Source organism: Chelonoidis abingdonii, chromosome 21 (genome assembly GCF_003597395.2).
Source record: "Chelonoidis abingdonii isolate Lonesome George chromosome 21, CheloAbing_2.0, whole genome shotgun sequence".
NCBI lineage: Eukaryota > Metazoa > Chordata > Testudines > Testudinidae > Chelonoidis > Chelonoidis abingdonii.
This window is the reverse complement of record NC_133789.1, coordinates 8,689,800-8,705,339: the sequence shown is the minus strand read 5'-3', so window position 1 is coordinate 8,705,339 and position 15,540 is coordinate 8,689,800. Positions and strand designations below refer to the sequence as shown.

The following is a 15,540-nucleotide window of genomic DNA, read 5'->3' as shown; positions in this document are numbered from 1 at the left end:
ATTGAACTTGTATTTAGAGGGCAAGTAAGATACTCCACCTGCCTAGGGATTTTAAAATCAGATTCATCACAATAGATAAATCTTACTGGTATGGGTGGGCCTATAAGTGGAGGGTGGGATTGGGTATGGGAAGAGTTAAACTGGTGTCAGAATCTCAGCTGAGATGAATTCCCTGACACAAATACTCAATTGTGATCCCAAAAATCTATTTTTTAGTCAGAGGGGAAAGTTCAACTTGAACAGAATATGAACGACCTTCCCTGCACCCCCACCATCCCCACTGTGGAAGTACTAGCAACATTTTTAATTTAATGCAAATGCATTATAGAGTTGGGGTCATCAGCCCTTCATTTTGCAGTGTTTTGTCCTATCCTCAGAACTGCTCACAAACTTCCTGAAAATTTATACATAGACACAACTTATTGGGATGCTATTTCTTTAATAAAATACTGTTATTTCTTCCAAGATCAATACTCAATGACTAATGAAACTGGAAAGATTTAAGATATCTAGTGACTAAAGAGAGATACATTAAAACTGTCCTGTGACTAGTATTACCTCCCAAAATTTTAATACTGTTGTAGATTTACCCATGCCTTTATGATGCAAAGATGGGCTGTTGCATAATGCTCTAAATTCTAGAATCTCATTCCCTCCCCCCACCCCCCCGACAAGGTCTCAGCACTACCAAGTGGAAAGGGCTAGGACACTAGTATTTCATCTATGGCGAGCAAGGGGGTCCTGAATTCACTCAAAACCTGCTTGATCTCTCCGTGTAAAAAGAATGGGTATTATATGGCAATTTCTATCCAGAATGCTAGATGGGCTTATATACTGTACGGCTGACCAAAAGATAATAGCTTCTCTTAGGAGACAGCACTCTTGATGACGACAAGTTGCTGGAGCAGAGTGGAAAAACAGAACTCTAATGAGCTGGTTCAATGTACATTTTTAACATAATAGTAGTTCTCATAGAAGATACTCAAAAGGCACAAGGAGTCCACCAAAGTAAAGAAGGCAGTTAGAATGTTTCAGTTATATTTTACTCTTTTCATAGATCGATCGTATGAATGTTCATATTACAAAAATAGCTGCCATGGCCCAAAAGTGTATGGAACTATTTACTCAAAAGAGCACAAATTAATACTTTCTTTAAAAAGAACTTTGTGAAGCTGTACGACTTGCACCCTCTCAAGCGAAATAGAGCTAAAAGAGTAAAATTACACATAATTTTATGCTATTTTTGGCTTTAAATTACTTTTCACCAGCTGTTATAAAATGATTATATTTGTATGTCTATCACAATTACAGATTTTTGCATTCAAATCTGTAAAATGTCTCATGCGCTAACAAAGGCTTTTAGCATATGCTGTTTCAACGGCAGCTCATTGTTATTGCCTCAGAATAAAATTATATACTCAAAGCATCACATAAGAAAATGCGAGAGAAAGACACCCAGATTATTTGCCCAGAAAAACAACTGCATAAAGTAGGTTACAAAAAAACCAAAATGCTTTCTAGGTAGGAAGCATCTATGAAATGCAGCAGTGTGCTTGTACAGTTGTGTCCATTTCTTCCCCCTTAACTCCACATGCATCTCTCCCCCAACCTGAAGCTTAAAATCCTGAAATAAATAACTATTTCAACAGATCAAAAAAGCTATATAACCTCTAAAATTTTTTTTCCTTGCTTAGGGAAAAGAGAAGTTGCACAGATATTTAATTGCAAATCTAGCCTCTTGCTGAACATTAAATAGGCAGCACCTGCCATCAAAATGAGGAAAATATTTAAGAGGCAACTTCGTACACTAAGAGTATTCAAACCTAGAGGAAGTTGCCAACTCACCATGCATTCGCTTCTGAAGAAGAAACAAAGTACAGAATTCACATTGTATTATGCTTTCAACATTCACAACTACAGATAAGAAACAGTGCTCATGTATGCCATTCCCTGATATCTAACCAATCTACAGCTTTTATCTTTATGCCAACCATAGCATAGATTGTGCAATACTGTTTCAGTGCCCTGTGTTTAAAAGTTATCTTTCTAAACTATACTGGTTTTAAATCCCTGAAATATCCATACTATATATGGCAAGCTCTAGGTTTTGCACCTTTACAAGCTTGATGCAGATATAGAAACACACCAGTATTTATCGTGCAATTTTACTAACATGGGAGAGGGCTATTTTCCTCCCCCTAAATTAAGTGAAAAAAATTACCTGTAACATTAAAAATCTAAAATCAAAGCACTGATGTAAAGTTACTCGTAAAGATTAAAAGTTTTATAATCTTTTTTTTGTTTTAAAAATCACAAAAGGAGTTCAAGGGATGTTGCAAGTTTTTTGAGTTTTTTAAAGCATCAGAAGTAGCAAAATAATCCAACCAACCATCTGGAAGAAAGCTGTAGAGACAAAACACCCTCTATACATATCTGTACGTTGCTGTAATACCCAAATTAATTGCTAAGTAAGGTGGATGCAAAGAGCATTTCTTTTAATGGCCAATAGTGTTTGAAGACGTGTAAGGTTATGAAATTAACTGTTCTTTGTACCCTGTGAATTAAAAGTCTACACAGGGAACTGAGATCGAGTGTCCCACAATGGTTTCACATGGCTTTCACTTTTATTTGCTTCATCTTCATCTGCTTCTTTTCAAGTTTTTTCTGCTCACGTCGCAAAGCAGCTTCCTGAAGGAAAGGATACAGAGAGCTGAATGAACATCAGTACTCTCACTGAAAAAGCAAGCTGACAATTTGAGACGGTCAAGATAACACAGCTAATTAATGTACTGTGTTTAGGATGCAGTCTCCTCTAGACACACAGACTGGCAAACAATTAACAAATCAATATATAAGTGAAAACCAGCTCCACTTTATCTCAGATCTCCAGCAGGACAGAAGATAATACACTGCCATGCTTCTGGAATACCTGTAAGTGAGCCTCTTAACGTATGGGAGACACTTGCTTTAGTTCTTTAGCTGTTCTGAAAAGCCATTATACCTCTAGCCGGCGCTGTTTCTCCGGATCTTCCTCATTCATAATTCGCTCCTTCTCTGCCCGTTTCTTCTCTTCCCGGCGGGACTGGGCAGCCTCCTGCCTTTGCACATGAGTCAATTTAAGGAAGTTCTCTTCTACTCTGGCCCTGTTCTTATCAGCTTTTTGTTTACCCTTTCCCCCACAAAACAGAAATAAAAACAGTTAATACAGATCAATGATTGGCACTAAGGCAATGTTCCAACAAGCAAAAAGAGGGATGGTGTCTGGAATAGCTACAGACACTAAAAATAGCTCCTCTCAGTATTTAAATGGCAGTTTTACTCTGAAAGAGTGATTCCACATGTATCGCTCCCAGATTAAACCTGTCTGGTTAACATCTAAAAGGTGTGGTCCCCCCACCTTTCTCCCATATTGGTCAGCTGTACAAACTCAGCCCAGGACCTAAGTATGAAACTGGATTCTTTCCTCATTATTTCAACAACAGTAAAGGTTCTGCAAGTCCAGTTAAGCACACAGTCACACAAACACAGTCCCATTGCACAGGTGTAATTGACTGGAACCTAGTTCTGTGGGCTTTATACAAGGAGGAAGAGAAGACAGTTCACTCTCAGCTGTACTGGCTTTGCACAGCTAACAAGTGTAAAAAGCTATTACAAAAATTGTGTTACTAAAGCAAGCAGGCCTGACTAATACATGCGTGGAGCAGATCTGCTGCTGAGTAAAACGGGGCTACTTTTGTTTGTTTTAATATAACAACTTTTCAGAGTGGACCCACGCATTAGTAAAATATGGGCAAGTATATGGTCTCTTTTACTTCAAGAAAACTTTAAAAAGTTTAAGAGGAATTTTCCTTACCAACATGCATCCCAGATAAGGAGATTTATCATCTAAAGCCAATAAATGCAAGATCTTTATATACTACCTTTCATCTAATTACCTCTTAAAGTTATTTGCAAATACCCTTTCCTATGGCCTTTGTGTGAATTGGTTCTTGATCACCTGAATTCTTCACCTTCTCTTCAGACTGAACTACTATTTTTTTTTTTTTGGCAGATACTCAACTGTACATAAAACTGTTGCCATCTCTAATCACCCCTCCCTGCCTCCCATGGCCAAGTAAGACTGGTTGTATCGGCTTCCTTGAGTGCAGTAGTTTGAATGCTTTTCTTATGCATCAGGAAGCAGAGAATGCCAAATCCAACTGATATTCCCCAAATGATTTAAGCCAAGCAGAATGTAATCACCAAAGATGTTACGTTTGAATTTTAAGGCTCCTCACAAATATCAAGGGGTAGTCATGTTAGTCTGTATCCACGAAAACAACAAGGAGTCCGATGGCACTTTAAAGACTAACCAATTTATTTGGGCATAAGCTTTTGTGGGTAAAAAACCACTTCTTCAGATGCACCTTCTTCACCTTACAAGTTACCATGGGACCTTTAAACATAAGTAGTTTTATATCTTAGCTGACAGCAACACACACAGGAGCATGTGACTTACTTCTCTGTTTAGACGGAACTTTTTTGCTTTGTCAATAGAATAAATAACCATGTTCATCAAAGGCAGCAAAGCCTCCATATCCTTTGGGGAAGTGTTGCCTGAACCAGGAACTGTAAATCAAAGACATTTTCATCAGATTAATTCGGGAAACTGGAAAGGTTTTTGCTATTAATTAGAATGCCCTCTCCACATTGCTCAGCTTATAAAAGTCTGCAAAGAAAGATGCTCTAATCCTCCTTTTAAAAATGAGTTAATTAACAAAAGTATTTGCTTTGGAGATTAAATTCAGATACTTCAGATGGCAGCAGGCACATTTCTCTCATATTATACTTCCAGACTGATTAAGAATACAGCCATGTTTTTATACTGGTATGAAATTCCTGCTTTGATCATTGCAAAATACAATTTAAAGGCCACATTTTGCCCTCCGACATGCCCACGGCTTCCTCTGTAGTCAATGGGAGGTTTGTGTATGCATATGAAGGAAAATTTTGGTCTTTGCTGAAAATAACTGGAATCCCTGTAGGTTTGTTTTTAATTTAAAGGGTGCTAAGCCTGGCAGCCCTGACGGCTTCTATTAATCCAAAAAAACAAGCACAGCACAGACAGCAATAGGCACGACCATAAGCTGTCTCTCACTGTCCCAGTGCTGACCTACTGGGATCACCATTAGGGATGACATTCAATTCTTGACTTTTGGCAAGTTGATTGTTTAGCCATCATCGCCACTTGTGGTGATGGCTTGTGGGATATGGACATCTGCCCACAAAATGTAGACAGAAAACAAATTCCTTCCCCCAATACAAAAACTGCAATCAGACCGAATGACTTGATCATTATTAACCTGAGGTGAATTTGAACTGGTAACCTAAAGAACTAAAACTCCATTATCAATGCTATATACCACCCAGTCCCTTACTGTGCATTACTGTATCCCTTTCACTTGTTACTCAGGGATCCTGTACCTTTATCTACTTGCATTTAAGTCACTAGAAATACTGTCTACTATCCCAAAAGTGGCATGGCTGGGGCACTGTGATCAGACTGTTAACAGATAAGTTATCAGAAACCTTTCCTTACCATTAAATGTAAACAATAGTGTCCTTTTAGTGTCGGGCAGTTTTAAAGGCTGACCCTCCCTGGCAGAAGAGAGGAAATAAAGGAATAGTTGGAATAAGAGAACACAAAATATGAACATATCATTGTACTGTGTATTTCTTAACACACACTAGACTACTGCAGAACTGACAGCCTCTTGCAAACAGCTGGTAGCATGTAAAAACAATATAACTGATATTCAATTATTTTTTCATTGACACAAAACAAGGTTTCAAACAACAGTTTCCCTGCAGTGAATTTTTCTCCCCATCCAAAAGACATTCATAAGTGTTAACATCTAAGTAGGTAGGCAGCACTGCCCACTCAGTAACCGATGGAGGTAATCCAAGATCCGGTGCGCTACTGAGAAGATTCATACATTTGCTCCATTTCTGGGTTCTATGACTCATGTCACAATCTAACGCAATGAGCGATATAAGTGCCATAAAATTAGAAGTGAAAAGCTCCTATAAAATCCAAGTCTGGTCTATCCCATAATCACCCTCTCTTCATTTGAAGCGCCCCTTCAGGCTAGCTTCTCCAGCAAAATCCAAATGCCAATCCACCACAGAAAAATACTTCAATCCTGTATGGACTACTGTACCTCCAAAGGGCATTCCATCTGTATACTGCTCACCTCATGAGCAGCTGCCCTTTTTGATATCATCAGCCTAACCTAAGCTTGGTAGCCCCGGGCACAGGGAGCTTCTCTTCATATTTACAGAGTACATGCACCCCTTGATACTATGAAAACCAAGTCCTTAAATTTCTGCTGGATGCTCAGGAGCCTAGTGCTTTCAGTATTTTGCGCACACACTGATTTATTCTCTTATTGCAAGGTGGGATGATATGGGGCTTCATAAATATATAAATAAATTATTCACAGCATATCAGGCCTGTGTATTGGTGCAGTGTTTGCTTCAGATTACTGGATATATTGTTAGCAGATACCCCAAGTGACAGCACTTTGAAAAAGGAGGCCTGACGCAATGAAAAAAGTCAGCGAGTCTGTACTTCTACAACACAGGCAAGAACCATGGAGGAAAGATGCAGCCAAGATAAGAAACCAAGGGCAGAAGGGTAAGACAGCTTCATGTGAGAAAGGGTAAGCGACCCTTGGTTTTCTTAGAATCGTCAACCTCATTTAAACAAAAAGATGCAATATGGTTTCTAGGATCCACAATGCATGCAAACCATGGTTTTCCAGCCACTATGTACATAGTTTGTGATTGGTATTTCTAGGTTCTTCATTCTTACTTTACTGAGACCCTTTGCTGGCAGTTGGTCACTTCCCATGCAGCAGTGCATGCTATACCTGGCAATTGTTAAACTAGGTGAAGCAGCCCAAGTTCCAATGAACTCAGATCACTCAACTGAATGGAGGGCAACAGACACCTGATCTTAGAAAACTAGCAAAGCATCTGAAAATGTTGGGAACTTCTGGTTACCCGCTTCATCGTTACTTCCTATTTCTATACTTCTCCTCCAATGCAACAGGTAGCCTGCTAGAATACTCAGACAAGTATGTTAGTCTATACATGTCTGCTGCTCTGTTATAATAGCTATTAAAAGATGTCTGGTTTCATACATACTCTTGCATAAGTTTTGGACCGGAGAACTGGTCTGAAAAATGGACAGACTCAATCTTGTCAGCATAGTGTGAGAGGAAATGTACCATCTGAAAGAGAAACAGAGATTAGTCTTTCATATAACCAATTCATCTCCAACCTGTCCCCTGAAATTGTTTGCTTATAGTGTCTCTGCGTCCTGCTTTTTGACAATTCTTATGCTCAAGTTAACACTTTGATATAGTGACTCTTGCTAGAGAAGAACTCCATGCAGATAAACTACATCCCTGTCCTGAGCAAATGTTAGCAAGGCAAGGATGTAAGATGGAGAGTTCTCATTTGGGGCATGACATTTCATCCAATGATCAGCCACAACTTTGAAGGCATGCATACACTGAAGGTCTTTAACACTACACCGCTTTGGCAATGCTGCTCTGCCTACATCAGCACTGCAAATGACAGCTTAAGTCCCAAGTTTACAACGGATACGCCAAGATATAAAAGTTAACACAGATGTTTTCTCCATTAACAACTGTATCTATTTTCTGTCTCTTGCATTTGCTTTGGGAGCTTTGTTTCTCAGGATTCTCTAAGGGAGAGAATGATGTGGCATTCAATTCACTGCTGTATCATCTGCGAGAGATTCCACACTGAGCTCCAGCTTTAAAATGGCCAAGCCCATCAAAAAAAAATGCCTGAGAGTTTCTACTTGTTCTTTCAAAGTTACCTTTGTGTCCATCATTCCCTCTGTGATCTCTCCCATCTCTGACAGGATAGCCAGCGACTCTGGAAGTCCATACTTTGCCCCAGACTTGGGTTTGTCACTGCAGAACTCACTCTATTGGAAGGAGAAGAGGGAAAAAAAGTGTGTCTTTTAATGGGTTTGAACAGTGCCTAGCAACAATGGGGATTTTGGCCAGTGCTGAAATACAAATAAATATGATTTACTGTTTCTTAATTCCATCCGACTGAGGACAGACATTTTCAGCAGGAAGTACACTCCCACAACACCATAACAGCCCAGATACTAACATATATATTGTATTCTTAATTTAGTATCTTTTTTTAAGTTTTGAGACGCTACTTGCAATTGATTTTTACAGATGAGATGAAAATTGACTGTAGGGACATGCTGACATGGATATATCAGGGAACTAATGCATCTTACATTGGTTTTGGCAATATAGCAAAGTCTGTACAATGAAGTGCAGCAGCAAAACTGACCCACATCTTGCCAATTTCACTTTGCTGCTGCTGTTTGGGGAAAGTTACAAGCAGCCACAGCGGCTCTAGAGTAGTCTACAGAGTTGATCACATCAGGAAAGATTCTTTGAAAGTATCAAGACTTGAAAGAAGATTTTTTTTTTAAGGAGGGGATGGTTAATGAAAATTTAAATTCTGCAGAAATTGACGCCATAGGCTCGCTGACTTGCCAGAGAAAGTTCCCCTGTCATCACTAGTGATCAGATTTTTCAAAATCACACAAAGTAATTGGTGCTGGGTTAAGAGATATCAAGCAAAAATTTAGAGCACCTGTTGACATATCTAAAACGCGATTTCAAGAGACCTCTTGTGAAGGTGACAAAAAAGTTCACCTTCCCTTCTGCTAAAATTGCAACACTTCAATCTCCCTGGACACTCAAACAGACTTAAAAGTGGCAATTCTTCAACAAAAAAACTTCAAAAACAGACTCCAACGAGAAACTGCAGAACTGGAATTAATTTGCAAACTGGACATCATCCAATTAGGCCTGAATAAAGACTGGAGGTGGATGGGTCACTACAAAAAGTAATTTTCCCTTTGCTGATACTCACATCTTCTTGTCAACTGTTGGAAATGCGTGACTTCCACCTTGATTGCATTGGCCTCATTAGCAGTACAAAAGTAAAATTTCCCCCCCCTTGATATTCACCCCTTCTTGTCAACCGTTAAGAATAGGCACTTCCACCTTAATTGAATTGGCCTCGTTAGCACTGACCCCCACACTTGGTAAGGCAACTCCCGTATTTTCATGTGCTATAATATATATTCTGCTTATGGTATTTTTTTACTCCATGCATCTGATGAAGTTGTTTCGCCCAAATAAATTTGTTAGTCTCTCAGGTGCCACAAGGACTCCTCGTTGTTTTTGCCAATACAGAAGCAAATCAGTGCCAGTTGCTTTAGGATGTGGATACTTGTCCACTGGGAACAGGACTGAGAATGCATTTCTCAAATTAATTCTTATAGGCCACTTAGCCTTCAGACAGTAACAACTTTCAGTTACTCCAATAGAACTGGTCCTTTGCACAGAATGGGCCATTTAACTAAAGCGTTTTATAACAATAGTTAACTGGTACAGCAATTGATATAACACATTTAAACCACAGTTGCACCCATGTGCCAGTTAAAAACTAAGCAAATTTAAGTTAATTAGGCGAATCTTGTGTATTGCAGACAAGACCTTCAGCCCCTGTATGCTACTATTTGCTCTTCAGTAAATGCCTAAAATGTATCAAAACTGCAGCACTGTTCTACTATAAAACAGTCTCGTCTTTCAAGTTTCTCAGAGGCAACCCTTCTGAATGTCCTTGCCGTATGATGAGGCCAGCCTTTGACCAAGTGTATGAACTCAGTTCTTTAGATTACTGTAATGTCATGTTGCACTCCATATCAACTCCACTGGCTTTGGTCTTTTTCACACAGCGAAATATGAGTTCAGAGAGAAGTGCAGCTTTCCCTTCCATTTGTCCTCAGACAAAGTCCTCTGTGGAAATGATCTGCAAACACCATTCCACGTTCTTTTTCTCACTTTTTTTTTTTTTTTTTTTTTTTTTATGATTCGCAGCAAACTTCGATGACTGGTGAATTGGTTTGTATTTCTCTGTTTACTGTTTGGGTTTTGTTGAACAATGTTGTCACCATCAACTTCATCTTGACAAATTTTGCTTTGTGACTTGTAATCTTGAACAATTGCTCTCTTTTGAATCCTTTATCAGTGCAAACCTCTCAAACGCTGGGTACTCGTTATTTGCCCAGTATTGTGCATCTGTAAGCTAATGGTGTCTAGCCAGCTGTTTACAAGCGACAGTGGGAGACTATATACCACATACAGGCCAGGCAAAGTATAAATACCATATGCACAACAGTAATCGCATCTAGGCATGCTGTAAGGAAAATGGGGAAAGAGGAGGGGTACTCGCTTATACTCTGTGAGGTTTTACTTTTTCATATATTCTGTTATATTTTAGTTTGTGTAATTGTCTGGTGTAATTCTTTGTTTCTATCTCGTTTAGAGTGGCAAATGCAAGCAAACAGTCTGCTAATTGGCACTAGTATCTCTCAAACGAATCCTCCTAAAGTTCTGCTCCATTGCCCATTGCATAACCCTGAGATGGACTCCAACTTTCATAATTTTTAGACACTTACCATAAGGTTTTAGGAGTGAGAAAAGACAGCATTGAGTCTAGACGTAAACAGAAAGCCTTATCCTGTTAAAATAACAACTGAATATATAGCTGGAACTGAGATTTTCCTTTTAAGATATTTCAAAGAAAAGTATCAGCTAACTTTGTAGTGAAAGACATTTGTTCCAATAAAGAGTTTGGACTCTGTCTTGCAAGTGCTCCATGAACTGGGGTTATTGTCAGGGTCCAGTCGTGATTATGCTCTCTAGGTGCTTGTATAATACAAATAATAATAAAGTATAAAATCAAGTCCACTACTGGTGTTCTTTCTCGAGCAAATAAGTAACAATGAATGATGAAGATATGATACCTATGTTTGCTGTTGGACAAGAAAAGCCTTTAGTCGGCGACTTCAAAAGGAAATGCAGGACCTGGTATTGTAGTGTTCAAGTGGAAGTAAAATGGATAGTTCCATTGCGATTGGAAGGAATAAAGGCTTTCATTCTAGGTTGCCTTGTTCAATCCCAGGCCAGTAGAAACCTACAAAGCTTTCCATTCTGTGTTTCCTCCAGGGATCACAAAAAGCATGTATTTAGCACTACATATATGAATCAAATATTCAGCTTTTTGATATGGAAGACATCGGAGTTTCTTCATTTCTCATTGGAATCTGTTTCTATAATACTAAGAGCTCCTTCTGCTCAGATGGAAGTAAATGAACATTAAGATGAATATACGTAGTTGTCAAAGTTGCGAAGGGACAGATAATTTGGGACCGGCTACACTGTAGCTTCTGATGGGAAGTTTGTGGAGATAGTTAGAAGAAGTTCAAAGATTAAAAAAAAATTGGATTTTCAGCCTAAATGGTCATGACAGGCAAAGGCAGTTAAAATGGAAAACTTTAAATATCCAGTTTACTTTTGACCATTTTATGCTATTTTTTTAGACAATTTTCATTCTCCAAGCTAAATGCAGATGCTGCAAACATTTACTACTGGAGCACAGCATGGTGCTTATTAGTCTCGTGGTTTCGGTTTTTGGTTCTCATGTGCTAGCTCAAATCTGTAGTGTTCAGCCTGTAACCACTGTAGGGAAATATTTACATCCAAGCACAAAACTTTCCATTGAAATACGGGAGAGGGGGAAATCATGGAAATATTTCTATTGATCTTAGGTTGGATTGCTTTGCCACGCTAATAAGAAAAAGACAAGTTCTCCCCAATCCAGGTGATGAGCATTCCACTGGTTGAAAACCCAGGACCCGATACATTCCGTGACCAAAAAAAGCACTACTAGACTGAAGGACCACTGACAGTTTTACAGTCCAATCTCTTATCCACCATCATGACCAGGAACAATTGCCCCACAGCACCAGAGAGTGGGAGTTCTCCACTTTCCAGAAGTATGAAGTACTCATTGGTACTCTTCTCAGATCATGACAGACTGGATCTTAAAATGAAAGTATAATAATAATAAAAGTGACTATGTAAAAAATGGCCACTACTTATTCAGCAAATCTGCTTTGTATGTGTATTCGGAATCCAGGCTGCTGACATGAATGATAAAAAGAAAAAGCTACCCAACCTGGGGGGAGAGAGAGCGCGCACCTGGCCAAAATTTGAACTCCTACATGTTAGTTAGTGAAAGAATACTGCAAGATTCCCCCATCCTTACCTTTAGCTGGATAAGCATTCCCTCACAGCACACCCTGCCAGAGCACCATAAGTTGTATATGTGTTCGTTTTCTTGGTTGAGCTTCCCTGTGCTTATGGCTTCTTTATTTGTGCCATCATCCCCTGAAAGTAAGACTATATTAGTTAATAAAAGGAAGTGTGATCTAATGGTCGGTGACAAGTAGTGAAATGGCATCATTAGGATTAGAATTCAGGTATTCCTGGGTTATTCTATTGGACTACAGTGCCATCTTAATGTTCTCTTATGCAACTTATTCTACATCATTATGGTCGCTGCACTTAGATAGCATTTCAGCATTGCAGGGGTGGTGTATTACTTCAGTGCACGCAGAACTGCCATTAATTTCAACAAGTGCTGCCAGAGAAAAGGTTATTCCTCTCCCCAGCCCATTCACATCAGTAATATAAGCCAGTCACATTCAAAGCAGCGAACAGCTGGACATAGCAACTGCAAAAAACTTACCAACAAGGGCAAAGTTACTTTCCAGCAACTCCCTGTGAGTGTTGAACCAGGCCTGAGCTAGCCGGTTGTTTTTATTCTTCCCAATGATGTAGTTCATGATGTACGCAAGAAGACCAGTTACCATTAAGATCTCCATGTAGTAACTCTCCCAACTGTTTTGAAGATGTGCAGGGACCTGTGGTAAGTGAATGAAGTAATTTTATTCCTGGATGTAATGGATTCTGTACAATCATTTGTTTTGGGACATGTAAGTTACCAGAGAAGCTTCATCCTTGAATGACAGCGATAAGCTTTGCTAAAGCTATGCTACAGAATTCAGCCTACTTAGGGCCAACTTTGTTACTGACACATGGCTTATTTTGTACTAGCAGCAATCCTGCTGGAAGATAGTTGATACAGTATTCTGTGACCTTAGGCTCCAAGCATTCACACTGTAAATACTACTGCAATAACATTTGTACAAAATATGCCTTGTGTTGTACCATATGAAAGCTAACAGCACTCTGGTTATTAATAGAATTGTAAAGTGCTATAATGATACATGTGAAGTTACGAATTACCTCTGTATGATGTTTCTAAAATGTGTTTGAACCAGACAAGTCTTGGGAATAGGTAAACAGGTTCTTTTCCCCCCCAAAGGAAAAGCCTCAGTCCAGGTGCAATCATAGCCAATTGGCAATCACAGTCAAGTGACCCTCCATTGGCATACTGGAAGCTGAACAGGCAGATCAATCTACATTGCATAAAGTATCTCTGGGCAAGAAACCATGCATCCGACGAAGTGGGTATTCACCCATGAAAACTCACGCTCCACAAATGTCTATTAGTCTATAAGGTCCGCACAGGATCTTTGCTGTTTTTAAGGGCATGGAAAGTTATCCACAGACTTGTGGCACGTTTCCTCACAAGAGGGCATGATTTGAGAAGGAGTGCAATTTCATAAAGTCACCTAAGACTTATAAAAGAGAGAGGGGCAAGAACTCTCAAATTATCTTCAACTCAGAACAAAGGAATCGAGCACTCTTGTATTTGTGGGAGATCGCTGACCAAAGGTGACGGTCAGCCATCTTGCTGGATAGGAAGTCGCGGTGAAAACTTACCCTGAACCAAGACTGTGCCTGTTAAATTAGTTATAGAAAGCATTTGTTACTTTTGTTTTAAGCATATCTACATTATCCCTTATAATCTGACTCATGTAAAAGTCTCTCATGATTTTAATAAACTGTTTTGTATTTTTATTCTATATCTATCGAGGACTATGGTTGATTTGAGTGATTTAACGCCAAGTAAAGCAACAAACCGCTATGCTTTTGCGTCTCCATTTAGGAGCAACAGACTACTACTTTTGACTATTCAGAAGAGGGCTTGAATATTCGGGCACACAGTTTTTTGGGATCATTTGGCTAGTAGTAACCAAGCTAGTGGAGACCAGAGTGTGACTTTGTATAACAAGCAGGCTGCTGCTATCAATAGTTACTGAACAGAGAAACTGCGTTAACACACAACACTCAGTGCAGTAATTGTACCTGGTCTGGAAGCGTCTAGACAGGGGAGCTACAGAAGCGCAGACATTTTAAGGCACGCAGGATTATCAGGAACAGAGCAGTGACAACCGCTCACTGGTCTGATTGCACCCTAAGAACAGGTGCATATACCCAACATAGTTTATACTGACACAGGATCACTGGTACCAGTGTGGAGAAAAGATTTCTTTCCAAGAACCAGACTGGTGATAAATTGAATAATCTCCAGTGTAATCAGCCTAGCACCTCATCTGATGTAACACTATTCTGTTCAGCGTTCTACACCATGCTATCACTGCATTATCTGAAAGCACCCACAAAAGGTGTGGACTGAAAGATGCATCTAACAACATGGTGATTGTGACCAACTTTTGAAGTGTTTTTCAGAACACGGTTGGAAGTAGGTGCAAATAGTGACTAACATTTAACAGGAAGATCCTGCTGTCCTCTGTGGAGTTCTCGTTTTTGAAGTCATTAGAGGTTGGTTATTAGTTTTACTGGCAAGATTATTGCCCTCAGAAAAAAAAGATGAGGTAATGTCCACTGACCAAGTTGAATTAATTTAGAAAAAATGTAACTCTTGTCTTTGTGTCTCTTAACTGCGCTTTGTAAAGCCTCAAGTGTTTTGGAATCAAGGGACTTAAACACTGTATATTTTCAATCTGAGATGTTATCAACTCAGCTAACTTAATGACACCACAATTTAAATACATTTGTTATAATCAACATTATAACATGTTCTTTTTTGTCTGTGTAATCAAGATACCAAACGTGTTAGAGATGCATGTTTTAGGCTGTGGTCACTAACTAAAATGATTTTGTTTACTATGGTTATGAGCATGTTCTTCTCTCTGCTACATAAGGATATAACCATATTCAAAGATGCCTTTGGCCAAAACTTAATGTTAAAATACAGCTACTTCTTGATGCAGAGACATTTTACTGATCATCGGGCAATACATAAGGCAATCTGTATTCCCATGTGATAATAAACATGACACCAATGTCATTTGAGTGCAACAAGAGTGGCAAGTATAGCAGTTGTTTAAACATAGTTGTTTACACATTAAGGGAAGCAAAGCCATGTAATTAGTTGATAACATCAGTTTTTAAATGTATTTATAACAAATCTGTGACAATAGCACAATCCAGTGCTAGGAAGCACTGGAATGGGACTCAGGAGAACCTGAAATCCATTCTGCTACTAATCTGCTATGTGATGTTGGACATGTCATGGTCCCTAGAGCAGTTTCCTTTCCCACTCTTTGTCTTGTCAACTCAGTTGTAATTTTTCAGGCAAAAGCACCTA

At 39.1% G+C, this 15,540-nt stretch overlaps 1 protein-coding gene across 1 annotated transcript in view; it reads right to left on the bottom strand.

Moving 5' to 3' along the window:
* Nucleotides 1-1,240: 1,240 nt before the first annotated feature.
* The window catches only part of CCDC47 (coiled-coil domain containing 47), a 22,530-nt gene continuing 8,230 nt past the window's right edge, over nt 1,241-15,540 (bottom strand). The window contains exons 4-12 of the mRNA XM_075059812.1: nt 12,709-12,883; nt 12,204-12,347; nt 10,280-10,311; nt 7,892-8,002; nt 7,189-7,274; nt 5,579-5,637; nt 4,499-4,608; nt 3,002-3,169; nt 1,241-2,688 (exon numbers count right to left, since the gene is read on the bottom strand). Coding sequence (XP_074915913.1) covers nt 2,608-2,688; nt 3,002-3,169; nt 4,499-4,608; nt 5,579-5,637; nt 7,189-7,274; nt 7,892-8,002; nt 10,280-10,311; nt 12,204-12,347; nt 12,709-12,883 — 966 coding nt within the window. The 3' untranslated portion in view covers nt 1,241-2,607. The remainder of the gene's footprint in view (nt 2,689-3,001; nt 3,170-4,498; nt 4,609-5,578; nt 5,638-7,188; nt 7,275-7,891; nt 8,003-10,279; nt 10,312-12,203; nt 12,348-12,708; nt 12,884-15,540) is intronic.